Raw genomic sequence first — 23487 nt, 5'->3', positions numbered from 1 at the left:
TATTGGTGCTAGCGGTGGCACGATATTTAGTGCTAGCCGTGTACCGATACAGGAGGAATGGCAGTTGTTTAAGAGTGCTGTGGTGGGGCATGCAGAAGAGGTGTGTGGTGTGAGACGTGTGGGTGGTGGTGTAAGAAAAGGAAGTGAATGGTGGTGCGAGGAAGTAAGTATGGTTGTGGCTGAGAAGAGACGTGCATATGAAGTGTGGCTGCAGAGGAAGGATGAGATGTCATATGAAAGGTATAAGGAGAAGAGGAATAGAGCGAGAAGAGCTCTGCGTGATGCTAAAGTGGCAGCAGATGAGAGGTGGGGTAGGCGGCTGACAGAGAATTTTCAACAGAATAAGAAAATGTTTTGGAAGGAGGTGAAAAGGGTGCGAAAGGGAAAGTCTGGGAAGGAAGAACGAGTAAAAGCAGAGGATGGAAGGATGTTAATTGAGATGGATGCAGTAAGGAAGAGATGGGCAGAGTATTTTGAAAGATTGTTAAATGTAGAGGAGGAAAGGGTGGCTGAGATTGGGGCGGATGGAAGGGTGCAAGGAATAAATGTGTTGGGAGAGTTGAATGAGTCTTTGATCACGAAGGAGGAAGTGGAGAAGGCAGTAAAGGAGATGAAAACAGGGAAAGCTGCAGGTATGGATGGGTGTGCTGTGGAATGCCTGAAGGGTGGTGGAGTGACTGTTGTTGACTGGTTAGTAAGATTGTTGAATGTGTGCTTTGAGAAAGGTATGGTGCCAATTGACTGGGCAAGTGCTTGTGTGGTCCCATTGTATAAAGGCAAGGGTGGTAAGTATGAATGTACTAGCTTTAGGGGTATAAGTCTGTTGAGTGTTGTAGGTAAGGTGTATGGTAGAGTGTTAATTATGAGAGTTAGAGAGGGTACAGAGGGAGTGATTGGTGATGAGCAGTGTGGCTTTAGGAGAGGGAGGGGATGTGTTGATCAGGTGTTTGCTGTGAGACAAGTGTGTGAAAAGTATTTAGCGAAAGGCAAGGATGTGTTTTGGGCATTTATGGATTTAGAGAAAGCGTATGATAGAATTGATAGGAAGGCTTTGTGGACTGTTTTAAGATTGTATGGACTTGATGGTAGGTTACTAAAAGGGGTGAAAAGTTTTTATGTAAATAGTAGAGCGTGTGTAAGAGTGGGAAATGCTGTGAGTGATTGGTTTCCCGTGAGAGTGGGGCTGCGACAGGGATGTGTGATGTCGCCTTGGTTGTTTAATATTTACATGGATGGTGTTGTAAGGGAGGTGACTGCAAGAGTTTTAGGTGGAGGTCTGAGTCTGGTGAATGTTGATGGTGGAGAGTGGAATCTGAAGCAGCTGCTGTTTGCAGATGATACTGCACTGGTGACTGATTCAGAGGAGAGATTGAGACAGTTGGTAGAGGAGTTTGGAAGGGTGTGTGAAAGGAGGAAGTTGAAAATAAATGAGAATAAGAGTAAAGTGATGAAGTGTACGAGGTTGATAGATGGTAGGGGGATGAATATAGTTTTGAATGGTGAGTTGCTTGAGGAGGTAGATTGTTTTAAATATCTAGGGTCACATGTTGCTGTGGATGGAAGAATAGATGCAGAAGTGAAGTTTAGAATAAATGAAGTAGGAAAGGTGCTGGGAGGAATGGAAAAAGTGTTTAGATGTCGTTCGCTTAGAATGGATGTAAAGAGAAGGCTGTATGAGGGTGTTGTGGTACCGACTGCATTATATGGGGTTGAAACATGGAATATGGGTGTAGCAGAGAGGAAAAGTTTGAATGTAATGGAGAGGAGGTGTCTGAGGAGTATGTGTGGAGTGACGCGTATGGATCGGGTGCGAAATGATGAAGTGCGAAGGAGAACTGGAGTTGTTCGGGAGATGGCTGGTAGAGTTGAGCAGAGGGTGTTGCGATGGTTTGGGCATATGGAGAGAATGGATAATGAGCGACTGGTGAAAAAGATAACTAGATCTGATGTGAGAGGTGTAAGGCTGAGAGGAAGACCACGAATAGGATGGATGGACAGTGTGAAGAGAGCACTGGATGCGAGAGGGATGTCTGTTGAGCAAGGAAGAGTGGCTGTGCGTGACAGAAATAAATGGAGAGAAATTGTGAATAAGTGATGACGCCCTGAGGGGATATTCTCCCGCATTTGGGCTGATCAGCTAGTCAGGTCAGGTGCAGGTAAGGGGATGGGTCTGTTATGATGTGGCAGGGGTAAACCAGTTCTGCTGTCGGGCCCTGCTGCGAATGTCACTGATTGCATTGCGCAGTTGACCCTTGTGCGGTGTGGTGCGGTGAGGATCTATCCATTCTCCCCTTTGGGGCTAAGATGCGAATGAATGTGTTTGAATGGATGAGTAAATGGGGAGTGTGTCGTCCTGTCTCGGCTACCTCCCTTTCCTTGGGGGAAGCAGCCTAGGTATATAGATAGATAGATAGAAGTACATCCCACAGCACAAAGAAGCAGAAAAGAAAATAAAGAAATGATTCAATACAGAATGTAAAAAATCAAAAGAAAAAAGAGATTTGTTGTGGAATAGTTACAGAAGGCACAATAGTGAAAGGGCTTATAATAATTACAGACAGGCAAGAAACGATTATACAAGAATAAGGAGAGAAGCCCAAAAACAGTTTGAGGAGGATATCATAAATAAAAGTAGTGATTAACCAAGGCTATTTTGCAGCTACATCAGAAGGAAAACCAAAGTAAAAGATAAAATACAATTCATTACGGACGATGGAATCACCTATACACAAGAGAAGAATATTCGTGAAGCACTAAACAAGAATTTCCAATCAGTTTTTACAGAGGAAAAAAATTTTGAGAGGGATTATGTGGAACATGCATGCCCACACATACTACCAAATATACAAACATCAGAAAAAGAAATACAGGAGGAGCTAAGTAAATTAGAGAAAGGAAAAGCAAATGGTCCTGATGAAATTTCATGTTGGGTGCTACGTGAATGTGCAAAGGAGTTAAGTAAACCATTATTTTTAATTTTCAAAAAATCCATGAGTCAAGGTAAACTACCTGATATTTGGAAGAAAGCAAACATTGTTCCCCTATTCAAGAAAGGGCATAGACAAAATCCACTTAAGTACCGACCAGTCTCACTAACCAGTGTTGTAAGCAAGGTATTAGAAAAGCTTATAAGAAATTCTTGGGTAAATCACCTGGAAGAACACAGTATGATAACAGAAAGACAGTTTGGTTTTAGAAAAGGAAAATCATGTGTTAGTAATCTGTTGAGCTACTATGACAGAGTAACAGACACATTACAGGAAAGAGAAGGATGGGTGGACAGTATCTATTTAGATTTCAAGAAAGCATTTGACACAGTACCACACCAAAGACTTTTATGGAAACTGTACCATCAAGGAGGAATTCGAGGCAAACTGTATTGTTGGATGCAAGATTTTCTTAGAAAAGAAAAATGAGAACAGTACTAAGGGAAATTACTCATCATGGAAAGAAGTGACTCGTGGAGTACCACAGGGCTCAGTGCTGGCACCAATCATGTTTTTAGTGTAAATAAATGATATAGACAGTAACGCTGGAAATGAAAGCTATCTAAATATGTTTGCAGATGATGCAAAAATACAAACTAGAATTATTAACACAGGCTCTAGTAAAGAGCTACAAGAAGAATTAAATAACCATGAATGGAGTAATACATGGCAAATGGAATTCAATGTGGACAAGTGTCATTTAATCAAATTTGGTAAAAGTGGAAAAGACCTGATTGGGATTATACATTAGGAAATAAAACCCTACACACATCAGAAAGAGAGAAGGACCTAGGCGTGATTGTCAATAACAGACTATCTCTGGCTGACCACATCAGTGAGAAGGTACGGAACATGTATACACTGCTTGCCAATATGAGAATAGTGTTAACGTACATAAATGAAGACATGCTAAGAAAGATAATAACATCATTCATCAGACCAACCCTGGAATATGTATCAGTAGTCTGGAGTCCTCATCTCAAAAAACACATTGACAAGATTGAAAAAGTTCAAAGGGCCACTGCAAGATGGGTACCAAGCTTAAGGGATCTAAGCTACGAAGAAAGACTAAATAAACTGAATCTACCAACACTACAGGAGAGAAGGGAAAAAGGTGACATGATTTTGCTCTATAAATGCATATCAGGGAAAGAGAAAATAGACATAAATGATTACTTACTGTATGGGGAAACATCAGCAAGAGGACACTGCAAAAAACTGCATAAAAAGAGAGGTGATAAAGATGTAAGGAAATTTAGTTTCCCAAATAGAGCAATTGATCAATGGAATGCACTACCAAATGAAATAGTGTGTGCCAAAACAATTCACAAATTTAAGGATATGTACGATAAATATGGTTTAAGACGTGGGACAGTACGAGCTTGACTCATTCCTGTAAAGATACAGTTAGGTAAGAACACACACACACACACACACACACACACACACACACACACACACACACACACACACACACACACAAAATACTGAAAACCAAAAAACACCCTACCTACACACCACTGTATGTACAGTACTCCTTCTAATTTTGGCACTGTTTTCAGATCAATGTGCCATATTTAGACATCAAAACACATATAGGAATATCCAAAGTAATGCTAAACACCAAGAAAACCACACACACACACACACACACACACACACACACACACACACACACACACACACACACTGAAAACCAAAAAACTCCCTACCTATACACTACTGTATGTACAGTACCCCTCCTATGTTTGGCACTGTTTTCTGGTCAGTGTGCCATATTTAGATATCAAAACACACAGATATATCCAAAGTAATGCTAAACACCAAGAAAACCGTGAAAAAAAAGAAAAGACATACGACTGTATGTACAGTGCTCGTCAGAAGTATCGAGCGCCTATGGCAGGGCGCGCAATACTTATGGCCAAAAAAGAATCACCCGTTTTTGGTACTAAAAATTGAGCCAGATGTTTGGGACGTTAGCATGATGTCACAGGAGCCTGAGGCCTTACTGCGCACTGGTTGGTTCCCGCCTCAGTTGTCTACGGGCTGCCTGAGAGAGAGGAACTCCGCCGCATCTTCCTCTCTTATTGCGCCACTTTTTGCCGAGTTTCCCGCAGTGTTTTGGCTTTCGCCACTTTGTTATGGCAACTACCTGTGAACTATCGAGTGAAATCATATCCCAGATCATTGCTCAAAAGGAGGCAGGCCACCAAATGAAGGAAATTAGTGAACTGGTTGGTGTGGCTCGATCGACAGTGTGTAGGTTGTGCGCCTGGTTTTGAGTGGAAAACAGTGGTGACGTTCCCACAAAGAAACCGCGGTCTGGTAGGCCCAGGAAAACTTCCCCGAGGTCTCTTAATGTTTTAAAACGTGCAGTGATGTCTAATCCTTGTGTGAGTGCAAGGAAAATAAAGGAGAGCAACCCGGAAGTATTTGGTGAGGTTTCTGTGCACACAGTGTCTCAAAGAGTCCATGAACTTGGTTACACAAGTCACAGGCCTGTGAGAAAGCCTCTTCTCACACATTACCAGCGACTTCATAGGCTTGCCTTTGCTAACAAATACCTTAACTGGGGTGAGGAGCAATGGTTGTCAGTGTTGTGGTCTGATGAGGCAACGTTTAGTGTTACCTGTAATTGAGGAGCATGGGTGTATCGGCGCAAAGGTAGTGACCTGCTTGACCCACGTTACGTGGAAAGCACAGTTAAACACCCTGATTCACTCATGGTATGGGGTTGTTTTTCTGGTAAAGGTTTGGGGAAGCTTGTTGTGCTTCCCAAGAACTGCAGAGTGAATCAGGACATTTATCTGGAGCTTCTTTGTGATCATTTACCAGAGTCCATCGAGCTCACAGGTGCACGAGTGTTTCAGCAGGACGGTGCACCTGCTCATAAGGCCAAATCGGTCACCAATTGGCTTCGTGACTGTGAGGTATCATCCATGAAAGACTGGCCAGGCAATAGCCCAGATCTCAACCTGATAGAAAACTTCTGGTACCTCGTAAAGAAGAATCTCCAAGGGAAGGACGTGAGCTCTCTGCCGAAGCTGGAAGCCGCCATTCGTGACTCTTGGGACAAAATACTCCTCCAGCACCTCAGGAACCTCGCCCTTACACTTCCAAGATGTCTCAAGTCCATGAAGAAACATAAAGGATACCCTATGAAGCACTAAAGGTAAATAAAATGCATTATTTATATGTTTTTTCAATGTTGAAAGGTTTGTTTCGTAGGAGGGACGCAGGGTGCTCGATACTTCTGACGAGCACTGTACAGTACCCCTCCTAAATTTGGCACTGTTTTCGGTTCAGTCTACCATATTTAGACATAAAAACAGACATAGGAATATCCAAAGTAATGCAAAACACCAAGAAAACCATGGGGGGGGGGGGAAGACATTGGAAACAAAAAAACACCCGGACTGATACACAACTGTATGTACAGTACCCCTCCTTATCTTGGCACTGTTTTCAGGTCAATCTACCATTTTTAAACATCAAAACACACACAGGATTATCTATAATAATGCTAAACATCATGAAAACAATGCATAAACAACAAAAATCCACAAAAAACTGACATCTATCCATCCATCATCCAATCCTACAATGCCCCATGAGGGAGGAGCCCGGGGTTAGGCAGTTGGTCCTGACATTTAAGATGAAAGTGACCAGCCTCACTCATCCCTGAGTGTCATTACATGAGCAATAAACTCCAACCATCCCTTGGATATAAACCATCACCAGCTCAATCCAATTGGAGTGCAATAATTACCCAATAAACCACCAGGCACCAAAATTTGGTTATATGGTTACCACCCGGCGTAGTAATTGGTTTCCTGGTGTACAGGAAACCATTTGGCTTCTCACTCAGTGTAGAGTCACCCAGAGGCAGAAGGAAGAGGAAAAAATGAAGGAAAGAAAACAGACGAGGGAGTGTAAAGTCACCCATAGGCAAAATAGCTAGGAAAGACAGAAGACGATGGAAGGAAAGAAGGATGGAGGAGAGGAAAGGGCAGACACCCGAGAGCAGCACTACATCGAGTGAGTGGATAGTGAAAAAAACTGATGACGATTTGAAAATCTGTTGTCTGTAACGAGTGATTGCCACCATGGCTCTAAAAAGAAAGGGGGGGGGGGCAAATATACCACTGTTAATTGGTTATATTGATATAAATAGTATACCATCATCATCGCTGGTGTTTATACTATAAGCTAATAAAAACACATAACACTGACAATTAAGAGTGCAAAATTCAATCAGGAATAAATTGTTCAGGAGTAAAACTTACCTTCATATAATTACCCACCACCCTTATTCAAAATTGTGCCATCCAGGAGTTAAGCATATGTGTACATGCTGAATTTCATGACCACAGAATTTCCATACGATCAATAGTAGTCAAATAAATCGCAAAAAACTTTGAAAACTCACAAGTCAGTGCTATCACCACAGAAGTGGGTAAGGACTGAGGGAGTGAGGTGGGAGCCAGAAGGGTATGAAGGGGGGGGGGAGAGGCAAGGCTGTGGGCAAGATTCTCCCCCTTCTGTCAACAGGCGGATGGGCGCTTTTGCTGTACATTTAATCTTGGCTTTCGGTCTGTTAGATGCCAAGTGGCCATGCGGAAACACAACGCATCCGTGACTGGGGAACTTTCAACCATCAATAGAGGAGTGGATGGCCTCTGTCGCTGAACATGTACTTAGAGCTTGTGGTTTGTGTTCAATGGAGGTGGCGGTTGGGAAGACTTAGCCCCCATGGCCGCGCAATATTGGACATTCGGTGGGGAATGCGCACAGACATTTTGACACCACTTGCAGGTTAAAGTCATATTACTCGGGTGCTGGAGGTTCGTTGGGAGTGATTGGATGAGTGTGCTATTTTGACCATTCAGTACAGGGGCAGACAGACAGTTTAGCTCTGGTTGTGGGTTATATACTACTTCCCTCTCACGGCTTGAGCTCAGTGGCGATGATACCGAATGTTTGGACATGTTGGCTGGCTGGCCAAAGTTCTTGGGCAATTTTATGTCCAGATAATAGCAAGTAAATTTGGATAATGGTTTTATGGAGCCAAGGCCCAGCATCCAGATGCTGAACACATCTGGATAATTGAGGGATCACTCATGAAGTACACATGGCATATGGATGCTGTCTGGAGGCCTGGGATTGGCAAGTTGACAATGTGGTGAGCGTCTCGGTGCGAAGGGGTTAAACTGCATCGGGCTTCTACGCTCCTCTTGGGGCAATGTAGTATTGGATGATGGATGGATGAAAAAAAAAAATCTTGGTAATATAACAATATATGAAATGCCTAACATATAAGCTTCTGGTCATTACCCAAATAATAAAACACAGCATTTATACTTGTGAGTACCATACGTAAAATCTTGGCAGGCCGGCCATTAACCATGAAATGAAACAACATTTATACTTAAACATTCGTAACATTTTGATCAGTAGCCAATTCAGGACAGACCAAATGAGGGTTAGTGCATAGTGGAAAAAATACATGTGCTGTAATCCCTGAGATTGGATGTAACACACTGGTAGTCAAGGGCTGTTCCTCGTGTATATTATGTTTAAAACTGCTTTCCATGAAATAAAGCATGAATGTCTTAAGTTCAGTGTACACCATCCACATACACAGGTTGTACAGTATAGTGTACAGTAGTGGCCCATATTAAATCATCATCATCATCATAATCCAATCCTATATTACCCCATGAGGAGTGTAGGGGCCAGGGAGCAGGCAAGTTGGTCCTGACATTTAAGATGAGAGTGACCAGCCTCACTCATTCCTGAGTGGTATTATGTAAGCAATAAACCCTAGCCACCTCTTGGATATAAATCTGCACCAAGCCCAGATTACATACACTTAAAATGTCATGCTTTTCTAGAGTTTAAGACAGTCTTTAGTCAAGTATATTGTATTTACTTTGAAAAGCTTAGCCTTGAAAGTTGCAGTTCTGTGGTTGAAGCGAGCAACAGTGTGTGGTCACAGTACCTTCCACCATGCTATGAGTAAATATTCATTCTGAGATGACACACGAATCTGGGCGTCATTTACACCCACAAACGCTAGTAGCTTACACACGACCATCCATACTGTACTTACACAGTAACAGAATACGTTCGCACTCTTCTGTTTATCATCTTTCTTTTGTGTGTATGGTATATCTGTCCATCCACCTACCTATGTATCTGTAAACACACACACACACACACACACACACTAAATCAGATTGCAAACCTTGTACGTACAGTATAGTTTAGTAATGAAGGAGCCTAGGCAAGATCTATAATTGTAACATTTTTCCAGCAACTCAGGGAGTGTTTCACTGTATATATTGAGCTTCAGCGAAGTTGCCAAATGTCTTTTCATCTCAGAGGTACTGATTTTTCACAGCCCCATCTACTGCCATCTTCCTTATTATATGGAGTAAATCACTTCTTTATTTAGATTATAGTGAGAAGTGTGACTAAATAGTGCAACTAAATAAAGAATACAAAAACAAATAGGTGTGGGCACTTCACATTTATTTTGACAGCATGTGTACACTCTTTGCGTATATAAGCCTGCATGGTCACCACACTTACACACCACCGGTACACAGTATGCCTCACTCTCAACCATTTGCTTTTGGACAGTATCCCCCCCCAACTTTACCACTCACTTATTATTAAGAACATTTAATGGTTCTGGGTATGACTATAAAGCTGCAAAACAGTATCAAGGTAACAACATTCTTTCACACAGACAAAAAAAAAAAATGAATAAAATCCTCAAGAAAAGTCATTTTAATGTTTCGTATGCCTGTATCCGATATCCTGATATCAACAGTAAATATCAGTATTGGTTCTGTATCATAAAAAAATGCAAATGTCGGTGATATATCGGTTTGGCAAATCTTATTGGTTACAGCACTAGAGAATGGATAGGATAAGAAATAATGTGATTCATGAAAGAAGTGGTGTAAGGAAGTGTGTGAACCCCAGGGTTGAAGAGTGTGTGCTTGATGGTATGGTTTTTTTTGTGGAGAGAGAGGATGTGAAAAGTGATGAGCAAGTTTGAAGGTGGTAGGATGCATGATAGGTCAAGAAGGTGAATAAATAGGGTAATGAGTGTGTGAGAAGGCAAAGTATGTAGTGTGTTGAGGCTAGGGAATTGACTGTGAATCAAGCTGGTTGAAAGAATTTTGTGTGAAAAGGTGTATGATGGGTTTGGCACCCCCATATTCCCCTGGTGGAAATGATAGTCATTGGACAGAATGAAGCACACATGTGGATGTTTATGCAGGATGTCAAGAAATCTGGAGAGTAACGAAGCCATGAGTTTTTTATTAAATGGTGAAAGTTTGGGGACTGACTCTGAAACAGATCATTAATGGAATTGAATGTGTAAAGTTATTAGTATAACCCTGTATGGTACTACACAGACATGGATCACCTGGATGATGTCCCTCTCTCTTGCTACTCTGCTTCAGTTTGGGCATAGCCTTATTGAAGAGAGAGGTCATTGATTACAGAGAATGGAAACTTTCACATGCTCATATTATGGTCCACTACTCCTACAGTGGCTGAGTGGTCAGCGTCGATGACTGCAAAGCTGCATGCCCATCACCGTTAGGGTTTGAGTCCTATGGTGCGGGCAGCTGGTTTCACTCAGCTCATGTGGCCATCCATCCTTAGGGGTTGGTAGATAAAATGAGTACCTAGGGTAACACCTAGGTGAGGATACTGGTAACCTGGTTGATGTGGAGGCCTTGTATCTTAAGACTTTGGGTGAAAAGCCCACCAGAGATTTAAAGGCCAATGTTACAGAGATGAGCATCTCACCTAAATGCCCCATGGTGTCTGCACCCACCTTTTCTTTTAGTAAGTAAAAAAGTGCAGTAGTAGAGGTAGTGAAGAGTATGCACTGAGTCATAACATGGTGGAGTTGGTGGAATCCGGTCACCTTTCATCTTTGAAAAATGCACAGGACCATTATCAGTGCTGTATATTTCACACACATAACTTTGGAGTTTAGATATATGTAATTATTTAATTGGTGCTGGTATTGCATCACAGTTTTGTATAAGTTCACTCCATTTTGCCTTTGTAATTTTCTTGGAAATGTTTTGAAATTTAGATCCATAGTTGCATCATTAGTGGTAGGTGGGGGCACTCACTATCCACTCCCTTGATGTAGTGCTGCTTTGGGTGTCTGCCCTTTCCTGTCTTCTTTCCTTCCTTTCCTGTCTTTCTTTCCTTCATTCTTTCCTCTTTCTTCTGCCTATGGGTGACTTACATTCCGTCTTCTGTCTTTCTTTCCTTTTTTGTTTCTTCTTCCTTCTGCTTATGGGTGACTATACACTGAGTGACAGTTCAAATGGTTTCCTGTACATGAGGAAACTACTTCGCTGGGTGGTAACCGTATAACCAGTTTTGGCGCCTGGTGGTTTAGTGGGTAATTAAGGTGCTCCAATCAGACTGAGCCTGTGCAGGTTTATATCCAAGGGGTGGTTGGGGTTTATTGCTCAAGTAAAGCCACTCATGGATAAGTGAGGCCGATGCTCTCATCTTAAATGTTAGGACCAACTTGTGTAGCCCCAGGTTCATGCGCTCCTCATGGGGAGATGTAGGATTGGATGATGGATGGATGGATGGAAGTTGCATCATGGATACAGACTAAAATATTTTGTACATAAGGGGTTAAGTGTCTGATCTGCACTGGTTAGTAGTTTAGTGTTAACGCTGAATGAGTTGCTGAGGTGTTTGATATCAGTAGTAATATTAGATGTGGAAATAGGGTTGTGGATGGTGATTAATGTTGAAGGTTGGAGTATCTTAAGCTTGTGGACAGGTGAACCGGGTCTGTGCAGAAAGTGAATGATATGGTTTGAGAGAGTAAATGTAGATAACAGTAAGGTGATTGTTATGAGAAAAGATGTCTGTGAGTTTAATGTACTTGTGAGTGGAGAGAGAGAAACTTGAATTTGTAAATGAGTAAGTACATTGGTGCTGTAATAGAAAATTAAATTTTCAAAGGAAATGGAGAGTAGGGTGGGTCAGGGAAGAAAGAAAGGAAGATGGTGTTATGAAGGGCTTGCTGCAAAACAGTAGTCTTGAATGTGGAAGTTGCAAGGGGATTGTATGGTGTGTTTGTGCCCATGTTGTTGTTGTGGGCTCATCAGAAACATGAATCTAGTGGACTGCAGCTTTGAGTTTTGTATGTTTAGGTAGTGGAGCTGCCTCTCTCTCTCTCTCTCTCTCTCTCTCTCCCCCCCCCCTTTTTTTTTTTTTTTTTTCCCCCCCCCAAGGAACCAAAGGCTAGAACACCTGTAAACTTGTTCCTTCCTAAAGGGAAAAAAAGAAAAAAATGTGAGTTTGAAATATCATCAATAGGAGGAAGGGGACTGGAACTGCTGAGGAAAGTATATACTGTATTTTGTATAGAACAGATTGGACAAGAAACACTGATTCACAAAAGTACAGTAGTTGAGTAGGTTAATCTGTTGATGATGGGGTGGAAGTGTGTGCTTGTGGTTTGTACGATGGTCTTGTGGAAAGATTGTAGATGGGGTTGTGAAATGGGTATATGTGAGTATGTTTCAAGGTGGGAGGAGGTGTGGTATGCCAAGAAGAAGGTGGATCTAGTAAATTAGAATATGAAAAGGTTGGGTATGTAAGTTGAGGCTAAGGAATGTACAGTGGATTGAATTGATTGGGTTAAATATAAGGCGAGAGGCTCATAACAAGGGTTTGGCACCCTTTTAGTTGATGGAATGACTAGAAGGTGTATATACAGTAAAGTGTATCTATAAAGAAAATAACAAGAATAACGTGTAGCTGGTTAACCTCTTGAGACGGTTCCAGCAGCTTAAATAGCATGTAAATAATTGTGATGTCCATTTCTCGGGGAATGCCGTAAGTAGTTCTTCACTAATTTTCCTTCTATCATTCCCTTGTTGCTGGGCCCTACCTCATAAGACCAGGATGATGATGATGAATGATGGTCATTGTAACTTGCAGGTGATATCATAATGTGACTTTACTGCAGTAAGTATAGCATGTATTGATGTTGGAACTGCCTTGATTTCAGAATTTGGTAACATTATCACTACGTGAGAACAAGATCCGTCAACTACCAGCTGGTATAGGCGAATTAACTGGCTTGGTGACATTGGATGTGGCCCACAATAACTTAGAGCATTTGTCTGAGGAGATTGGTAACTGTACTAGTCTTCAGACACTTCATCTCCAGCACAACGAGTTACTGGACTTACCACAGTCCATTGGCAACTTAAAGAACCTCACTTGCTTGGGATTAAGGTAAGCTTATTACAGCACTGTACTGTACCCCTGTTGGTCTGATTCTTTATAAAGTAGTTTTACCTCCCCTGAGGTATTGTTTTATAGCCAGTGTAAATTGTACCTCAGATGCCGGTGCAGCCTTTGTTATTGCATTGTATGAGGTCTGCAGCTCAGCAAGGGTTAAGGAAGATGAACAAGGGATTTTATAGAATTGAGGAATCATGAGGTAAATATGAATTCTATCTATCTATTGCCAGACGCCATAATCCCGTAAGGGGTGGTCACAAACAAACTGCCTCCGTGTCGCCCTGTTCCCCGCCATTTCATTGCCCTGCTCCCAGCTCACGTCCCCCTCTCTCATATACATCTCCACTCCATCCCTCCATCTCATCCTTGGCTTCTCCCTCCCTCTCCCCCCTTCCACCTTACTCTCATACACTCTCCTCATCAGTCTCTCGCTCTCCATCCTCTCCACCATACACGTAGCTACTGGGGGGGCAGGAGGGACACTTTGCCCTCCCCTTGGAAAATTTTGGAGAAATTCTGAAAGGGACTTTTTGACATAGTTCTTGTATGACAATACAGTTTTCCTAATTTTATCACTTGTCCATTAAACGATATTATCCATCCATCCATCCATCCATCATCCAATCCTACGTTGCCCCATGAGGAGCGTAGGAGCCCGGAGCTAGGCAGTTGGTCCTGACATTTAAGATGAGAGTGACTATTTCCAAAAATATTGGGAGCAATAGTTTCCTTTGAAATTGAAATTTAGAGTAATATAAAACCCTTGAGAAATATTGATCAGTTATAACTTAACAGCTTCCCCTATCACCTTAGTTTATGTGGTTAATATATTAAAGCCCTTAAAATGTTTTGCACTTGAATCCTGATGAGGTATAAAAATGGGCTTCCTGTCCACTCAACCACATCCTCTCGCCCTGCGCCATATCCTCTCACCCTGTAGCCAGTTGCAAACAAACACTGTATAATTATTGTTACAAACAACTGAAACAAGCAGAATTTTTGAAGACTGCATGAAGCCATTTTGATCACCTCAGACTACTGTACATTTTAGAAGGTAAACAGATATAAATATGTGTGCCAGGGGCCTTGTTTGGGTAGGGGACAGGGAGACATTTCCCTCCTCCCACTTTTTGGAGCCTAGGGGACAGAGTATTTTTTGTTCCCCCATTTTTCTAGGTGAAAATTATCAGGATTAATAGATTTACGACATTTTTCTTTCTTTTCCTTAATGGAAAAATCCTGTCAATACAGTACAGTAAAGTTAAGGTGATAAGAAACTGAAGCCCTGCTGAGCAGGGCAGGTCAAGTGGTCACCTGAGTCAAGGATTAAGAGAGGTTAATCCCACCATATATTTACTTAGGTCAGTCTTGACGTATGCACCACCCGTGATGCGTGAGCCAATGAGAATCAAACTAAAAGAATAAGTAGTGGAAAACAGAATTTCTATTGGCTACCACCACAGCAGTAGTACAAAACAGAATACCAGACTGGGGGTGGGTGTGCCAGTGAATTTTAATTTACACATATGTGCTAAGTGGAGAGAGAGAGAGAAATAAAAAACCACAAAGGAAAACAGAAAAAAAAAAAAAAAATAGTATCACGAATGTGGAAATGTGTGTGTTCGAGACACTCACACCAGTGTGGTGAGATATTTTGAGGAAATATTCTAAGTGTTTGCCCCCCCTGGCAAAAATTCTGGATATGCCACTGCTCTCCACATGGCCAAACCACCTCAGTGTGTTTCTCCTAATGCTTCCTATCACATCCACACCACAATGCTCCTTCACTTCCTCAAGTGTCAGTCTGTCTATCCATGTGACTCCACCACATGCTCCTCTCAAATAACTCATATCCACTGCTTTCACTCTTGACTTGTGTCCCTCCAAGTCCAAGCTTCAATCCCGTACATTAGAGTTGTTATCACAATCATTTCCTCCTCATCCAGCCCCACTGTACATTCACTGACTTCATTTCTCTCGAAGGCCATAACTTAACCTTTCCCAACTTTCACCTTTAGATTCTGTTTCTTACACACACTCCCAAACTCATCCACCAAGCCGTGCAGCTCCCCTTTGTCTTCACTTAATAACACAGTATCAACAGTACAGGGAGTTTCCAAACACTGCCTTCTCTCATTAGGGCTGCTTCAACATCCACTGCCCTATCTTATTTCTCTTTTATAACCCCATCCACATACAGACTAAACAACATGACACATCCGTTTCAATCCAACCTTCAAATAGAAATATTCACTCGGTACTGTCCACATGCACTGCAGCCTTAGTCGTCGTTTTTTCGTTTTTAAAGGCTCCAACATGCTTGCATGTGTCGGCCTTGGTCACCTAATGGCGGCTCTCCACGCTGCACGATCCATTGCAGCCTCCCTGTTCAGTCCCGTAACCCTAAGGTCACACTTAATGACCTCGTCCCATGTCTTTCTCGGTCTACCCCTCACAACCCCACCCCCAATATTAACACTTCTCACCTTCCTCACCCAATTATCATCCCCCATCCTCTCCACATGTCCAAACCACCTCAATCTACCTCTCCTCATCACAACACCAATACACTCCAGTCCCATCCTACCTCTCAACTCTTCCATTGTAAACCCAGCCCCTCCAGGCCTTGGACGCAGGGACGCACTGCACATCCACCTAATCATTGTCATTTCTGTACGTCTGAGCCGGCGAATGTCTTCCTCCTTCACTGCCCAGGTCTCACTGCCGTACAGCATTACACTCCTAACACATGCTGCATACAAAGACCCCTTAGCACGTAGGGAGAGCCCCCTCAATGTCAGGAGAGGTAAGAGCTCCCTGAACTTCTTCCAACCACTTCTCACCCTAGCCACAGAGCTAGCTCCAGCCCCACCTCCAGCACACAACATGTCTCCCAAATAACACAACTCTTCCACACACTCAAGAGATTCACCAGCAAGTTCAATCCTTTCCCGTCAGACGATCTCCACCTGCTCACCCCGGCACGCCGTACACATAAAATCAGCATTATCTCTCAGTCTACCTCTGATACCACTACATCTCTTATGCACCCATTTATCACACACACTGCACAAGATGGAATTACTTCCCACGCCCTTGTGGCAAACTGCACATGGCCACTCTCCCTCGTCTTTGACAGTACCGCCACCAACCCTAGATATCATCACTTTTGTTTTATCTGCATTTACCCTTAAACCCTTTTGCCCCATACCATCTCTCCACTTCCTAAACCTTTCCTCCGCCTCCCTTTCATTCTCTGCAATCAACACCAAATCATCAGCATACAACAACTCCCACGGGAGTCCGTTTCTAAAGTCACGTGAAAGGGCTTCAAGTACCATGATAAACAACATGGGACTCAAGACTGACCCCTGATGCACACCAACATTCACGGAAAACTCATCACTCAAATCTCCAATCACTCTCACCTGGGTGTGAGCACCCACATACATGGCCATAACCACCCTAACCAGCCACTCCTCCAAGCCAAGCTTTCTCATTGCCCACTTCACCACCTCTCTAGGGACTCTGTCAAAGGCCTTTTCCAAATCAACAAAAACAAAATAAAGATCCCTTCTCCTACCAATATATTTTTCCTGAAGCTGTCGAACAATGAATATGGCATCAGTGGTCCCCCTACCTGGCATAAACCCAAACTGTATCTCATCAATATTCACTCTTTCTCTAATCATACCTTCTAAAACTCTCTCCATTACCTTCATTATCTGATCTAAAAGCTTTATACCTCTATAATTTCCTCTTTCCAGGGCATCATCCTTCCCTTTATACACATTTACAATTATACTCTTCAGCCAATCATCTGGGACAACACACTCATAAATAATCCTGTTTATCAAGTCAGTGACTAAACTCACCCCTATATCTCCTGAGGCCTTCAACATTTCGGCAGTCAACCCAGACACACCTGCTGCCTTCCCCACCCTCATCCTGCCTATTGCCTCACTCACAGTAGCAGTATCAATCAAAGGCCAAGGGCCAGACACTGGATCTGCTGGCTCCAAACCTTCCCTGTCCCAGTCAAACTCCTCATTCAACAACCAGTTATGATGCTCTCTCCATGCATCTTTAATATCCTCACTGTTCACCACTACCCTTCCTTCATCATTCTTCACACACTGCTCACCTATGATATCCCGATTATCCCTCTTCACCTGACCTGCCACCCTAAATATATTTTTCCTTTCCCCATGATTTAGGTTATCAAGTAATTGTCTCTGTGACTCAGACTTTGCCCTGTATACCTCTCTCCTAGCCCTACTCTTGGCAGCCAAATATTCCTCTTTGCTACCACCCTTCTTCCATTCCCGGAAAAGCCTTCTTTTCTCCTTAATTGCAGCTTCTACACCCTCATCCCACCACCAAGTTACTTTATGTCTTGGTGGTCCTCTTGTCCAGCCGCATGTTACATCAGTAACTCTCAAGAAATTGTTCTTGAGGGCTCTGTACTGTTCATTAACGCCTCTGTCTACAGCTCCCTGTTCAGCCACCACTCTCCTCAACTCGCTATAGAAGGCATCCCTTACTACTTGGTTTTTCAGCTTCCATATTTTCCTCCTAGGTACATAAGTCCTCTTTTTCATCACTTGTTCTTTAAGCACCATATCACAAATCAATAGTTTGTGCTGCTGCACACACTCCTCACTTCCTATAACTTTAACATCCCTCACTAACCTCCGATCGGCCCTCCTAACCAGAAAATAATCTATCTGACTGCTATTTCCCCCAGACTCATACGTAATTAACCTACTGTCTCTTTTCCTAAAATATGTGTTGCACACAATCATGTCCGTTGCCTCCCCAAACTCGAGTATCCTTTCCCCTTCTGCATTCCTTAGACCATATGCACATCCCCCATGCACTCCTTCATAACCTTGTGCTGCTTCACCTACATGACCATTTAAGTCCCCTCCCAAAATCACTATCTCATCATCCCGCATACCACCCACTACACGTATTAAATCATCCCAAAATCTATCTTTCTCTGATTCATCCAATCCTGCCTGTGGAGCATATGCCGATATAATCACAGCTATCTTTCTTCCCAACAGAATTTTCACTACCAATATCCTATCGCTTACTCTCAAAACATTCATAACATATTCCACCCATTTTTCCGCAACCATCACACCAACACCTCCATATCCGTCTGTCCCCCCCTGCCAAAACAACTTATAGCAACAGTCCTTCCCAACAATCTTTCTGGCTGATCCACCCCTGTACCGGACTTCCTGCAAACACGCCACATCCACCCACCTCCTACTGAATGCCTCAACGACTTCCCCTGCTCTTCCCCTGAAACTTCCCACCCTCATACATATTCTTCACGGCCTTCAACAACATCCCATTTACTCCATATATTCTTAATACTTTCCACAGTCCTTGTCTATCCACCTTGTCATATGCATTCTCCAAATCCATGAAGGCTGCATACAACTTCTTTCTCTTCTCCAGAAACTTTTCCACTGAAGACCTAAGAATGAATATCTGATCTACACAACCTCTTCCTTTCCTAAAACCTCCCTGTTCTTTTCCAACTAATTCCTCTGTTATTTCCCAGACTCTGTCAATAAATATCCTACCATATACTTTTCCAGTTACACCAAGAAGACAAATGCCCCTATGATTACCCCACACACTTCTTTTTCCCCTTTTCCTTTGTACAGGGGAATAAATTTAGTTACAGAGTGAAAGCATTGCAACTTCCATTGCTTTGTAAGTCTCTAGAATATTATCGTTTTGTTTTTGAAGGCTCCAACATGCTGCATGCATTGGCTTTGGTCACCTAATGGCAGCTCTCCATGCTGCTTGATCTCTGACAGCATCCCTATTTAGTCCTTTATTTCTGAGGTCACACTCAATGACTTCGTCCCAGGTCATTTTCGATCTACCTCTTGCTACCCTACCCCAAACATTAACACTTCTCACTTTCTGCACCCAGTTACCATCCCCCATCCTCTCCATATGCCCAATCTATCTCACTCTACCCCTCCTCATCAGAACACCAGTTCGCTCCAGTCCCATCCTACCTCTCAGCTCTTTCATCGTAAACCCAGCCCCCCACCATGCCTTGCACTCAGGGACGTACTACACATCCACCAAATCATTGCCATTTCTGTACGTTTGAGTCTGCAGATATCATCTTCCTTCACTGCCAAGGTCTCACTACCATACAGCATTACATTCCTAACACATGCCACATACAAATATCTCACAGCACAGAGGCAGAGCTCTCTCTATGTCGGGCAAGGCAATAGCTCCCTGAACTTCTTCTAACTACTCCTCACTCTAGCCACAGAGATAGTACCAGCCCTACTTCCAGCACGTAACATGTCTCCCAAATAACAAAACTCTTCCACATATTCAAGAGACACACCAGCAGGTTCAATCCTTTCATGCCTGGCATTCTCCACTTGCTCTTCCAACACACCATACATATGAAATCAGCATTATCTCACTGTCAGCCTCTAATACCACTACATCTCTTATGCACCTACTTATCACAAACACTGCACAGAATGGAATTACAGTAGGTGCTCGATTTAACGAACTAATTCCTCTAACCCCAATTGTGTTTTTTCTGATTTTCCATTAAATCAATTTCTGTAACCAAGGCTTAATATAAAGGAAAATTTTCTGGTATTTCAAGCTATTTTCTATTAAATCCTTGAAGGCAAATCCAAACCCAGAAAACTGTGCTAACTCTCAGTGCTACACACAGCAGTCTGAACCCATAATTAATATCCCCAGAAATGCAATATGGTTTAGAAGTTTCCATCACGGAATTATGCTTGTTTTAACAGAAATTTTTTTATTAATAGGACAAAAATACCAGAAAGAAATTATTCTGTTATCTAAGGCTTCCACTGCATCAGTGTTGTCAAATCAAGCATCTACTGTACAACCCACTCCCTTATGGCAAATCACAGGTGGCCACTTCCCCTCTTCTTTGACAGTTCTGCCCCCAGCCCTACATACCATCACTTTTGTTTTATCTGCATTTACTCTTAAGCCTCTGTATCCCATACAGTCTCCCCATTTCCTAAATCTTTCCTCCGCCTCCCGTTCATTCTCTGCAATCATCACCAAATCATCAACATACATCATCTCTCACGGGAGTCCATTTCTGAAGTCACATGAGAGGACTTCAGGTACCATAATAAACAAGGGGCTCAAAACTGACCACTGGTGCACACCAAAATTCACGGAAAACACCTCACTCAAAGCTTCGTTCATCCTTACCTGGGTGCAGGCACCCACATACATGGCCATAACCACCCTAACCAGCCACTCCTCAACCCCAGGGTTTCTCATTGGCCACTTCACCACCTCTCTTGGGGCTCTGTCAAAGGCCTTCTCCAAATCAACAAAAACAAAGTACAGTTCCTTTTCCCATATATTTTTGCTGAAGCTGTTGAACAGTGCATATGGGATCAGTGATCCCTTTGCTTGGCATAAACCCAAACTGCATCTCATCAATATGCACTCTTTCTCTCATCATACCTTCTAGAACTCTCTCCATTACCTTCATTATACGGTCCAAAAGCTTTATGCCTCTATAATTTCCTCTTTCCAGGACATCACCCTTCCCTCGGTACACATTTACAGTTGCATTCTTCACACTCATATATAATCATATTTATCAAATCAGTGACTAACCTCACTCCTATATCTCTTGAGGCTTTCAGTGTTTCCGTAGTTAACCCAGACACACCTGCTACCTTCCCTGCCTGCATCCTAACTATTGCTCTGCTCACATTAGCTGCATCAATCAAAGGCCAAGGCCCAAACATTGGATCTGCTGGTTCCAGACTCTCCCAGTCCCAGTCAAACTCCTCATTCAGCATCCGGTTGTAGTGCTTTCTCCAGGATTATTTGATATCCCCACTGTTCACCACTACCTTTCCTTCATCATTCTTCACATACTTCTCACATGTGTTATCCCTATTCTCCCTCTTCATCTGATTTGCCAGCTTAATTATCATATTCTTTCACTCCCCACTATTTAGGTTATCAAGTAAAAGTCTTTGAGATTCAGACTTTGCCCTGTAAACCTTTCTTGTAGCTCTGTGCTTGGCAGCCATGTAATCCTCTCTGGTACCACCCTTTCTTCACTCCCGGAAAAGGCTTCTTTTCTCCTTAACTGCAGCGTCTATATCCTCATCCCACCACCAGGTTACTTTATGTCTTGGGGACCCCTTGTCCATCCACACACTGAAGCTGTAACTCTCAAGAGGTTGTTCGTGAGGGCTCTTTGCTGTTCATTAACACATCTGTCAACTTCTCCCTGTTCAGACACCACTCTCTTCATCTCGCTATAGTAGGCATCCCTTATTGCCTGGTTTTTCAACTTCCATTTTTACCCCCCAGGTGCATAGGTCCTCGTTTTCATCACCTGCTCCTTAAGCACCATGTCACATATCAATAACTGGTTTTGCAGCACACTCTCCTCACTTACTGTAACTTTAACATCCCTCACTAACTTCCTGTCAGCCCTCCTGACCATGAAATAGTTTATCTGGCTGCTATTTCCCCCAGACTCGTATGTAAACAACTTACTTTCTCATTACCTAAAATGTGTGTTGCACACAATCATGTTCATTGCCTTCCCAAACTTAAGTATCCTCTCCCCTCCCTCATTTTTTGTATTATATGCACATCCCCCATGTACCCCTTCATTTCCTTGAGCTGCTTCAGCTACATGACCGTCTAAGTTCCCTCCCAAAACTACAATCTTGTCATCCCCCATACCACTTAGTACATCTGTTCGGTCATCCGAGAATCTATTATTCTCTGCCTCATCCAAGCCTGCCTGTGGAGGATACTGTATGCCGATATAAATGAAAACAGTCTGACCAAACAAAATTTTCACTGTTATTATCCTGTCACTGGCCCCCACCACATTCATGACATATTCCACCAGTTTCTCCCCAAACAACACACGCACACCACCATATTCATCTGCCCTACCCTGCCAAAACAACTTGTAACAGCAATCCCTCCCGGCAGTCGTTTTGGTTAATCCTCCTCTATACCTGACATCCTGCACACCTCCTACTAAATGCCCCAACTACTTACCTTGCTCTTCCCCTCAAACTTCCCACGTTCCATGAAGCCATTCTGATCGCCTTGGGTGATTTAGTTTCCTCAGGCTTGCTTAGATCTTTCTTTCTAGTCATAATTTGGTAAGAATAAATAATGGGGAGAAACATACCACAAGCCTTACCCACCCACACAGTCCCAGGAATAGGTATGAGATCTGGGACCCATAGCCCACCAGCTGTGACCAGTGGATGTGGCATTGGCCTCGGGGCACCCTGGCAGGACAGCTACAGGGACATCCTCCCAGTGCACCTTGACACTGTAACTGCCCCACCATCATACACCCACTGATTGGGCAGCCTGCTTGGGTGCTACTCCCAGGCTTGGGCCCCACTCTATTGGGTGAAAGTGGCAGCCTGGAAACTGCAATGCCTTGTACCCTCTAGCACAGGTTGAACTCCATCCCATCCTGACACCAAAATCTATCCCGGCGGAACCCGTGTCATGCCTCGCCACTTAGGTATTTTACTTTTTGTTGTTTGATGTGTCGTTCAGAGGGGTTTGACTTTTTCACTTGCATTGGAAGCTTTATTACCTTGTTTGATTTATGTGAAAGGAGGATAGAAGTGATGTTTGAGAACAATGGTTAAGCATTTGGGATGAAGACTAACAGACTTAATTAGAGTACGATGAGTTATCATTGATTCCAGACTTTCCCTATTCTGCTGTGCAGTATCTATATTTCCGAAGCCATTTTTATAAAGAACCAAGGGACATCTAATGTTACATGTACACTCAGTGCAGTTTTGTACTACATTGTTCTTACCATAAATCCAAGCCCCTCATGACATCATACTCACACCTTACTAGAGTTTTGCATATTTATGATAATGTTATTAACACACACTTTAATGCAGCTGTACTGAATTGTTATTACGATAAATCCCAGCCTCTCTTGATTTTTCATACTCATACCTTACCAGAATTTCACGTTTTTGTTAATGTCAGCACCAACACACACCTTCATGCAGTCCAGTCAGATGATGAGTTATCAATGATTCCAGACTTTCCATATTCTGCTGTGTAGTATCAACATTCTCAAAGCCATTTACATAAAAGA

General features: G+C 42.8%; 1 protein-coding gene across 1 annotated transcript in view; it reads left to right on the top strand.

The window, feature by feature from the left end:
• LOC145414104 (uncharacterized) overlaps positions 1-23487 on the top strand; it is a 255196-nt gene that overhangs the window by 118959 nt on the left and 112750 nt on the right. The window contains exon 5 of the mRNA XM_080283663.1: positions 13069-13298. Coding sequence (XP_080139789.1) covers positions 13069-13298 — 230 coding nt within the window. The remainder of the gene's footprint in view (positions 1-13068; positions 13299-23487) is intronic.

Source organism: Coenobita brevimanus, chromosome 98 (assembly GCF_032717465.1).
Source record: "Coenobita brevimanus isolate Jiangsu-jjx chromosome 98, ASM3271746v2, whole genome shotgun sequence".
In the NCBI taxonomy this organism is placed as follows: Eukaryota; Metazoa; Arthropoda; class Malacostraca; order Decapoda; family Coenobitidae; genus Coenobita; species Coenobita brevimanus.
Note: the sequence above shows the minus strand (reverse complement) of the source record. Positions and strands in the feature narration are given on the sequence as shown.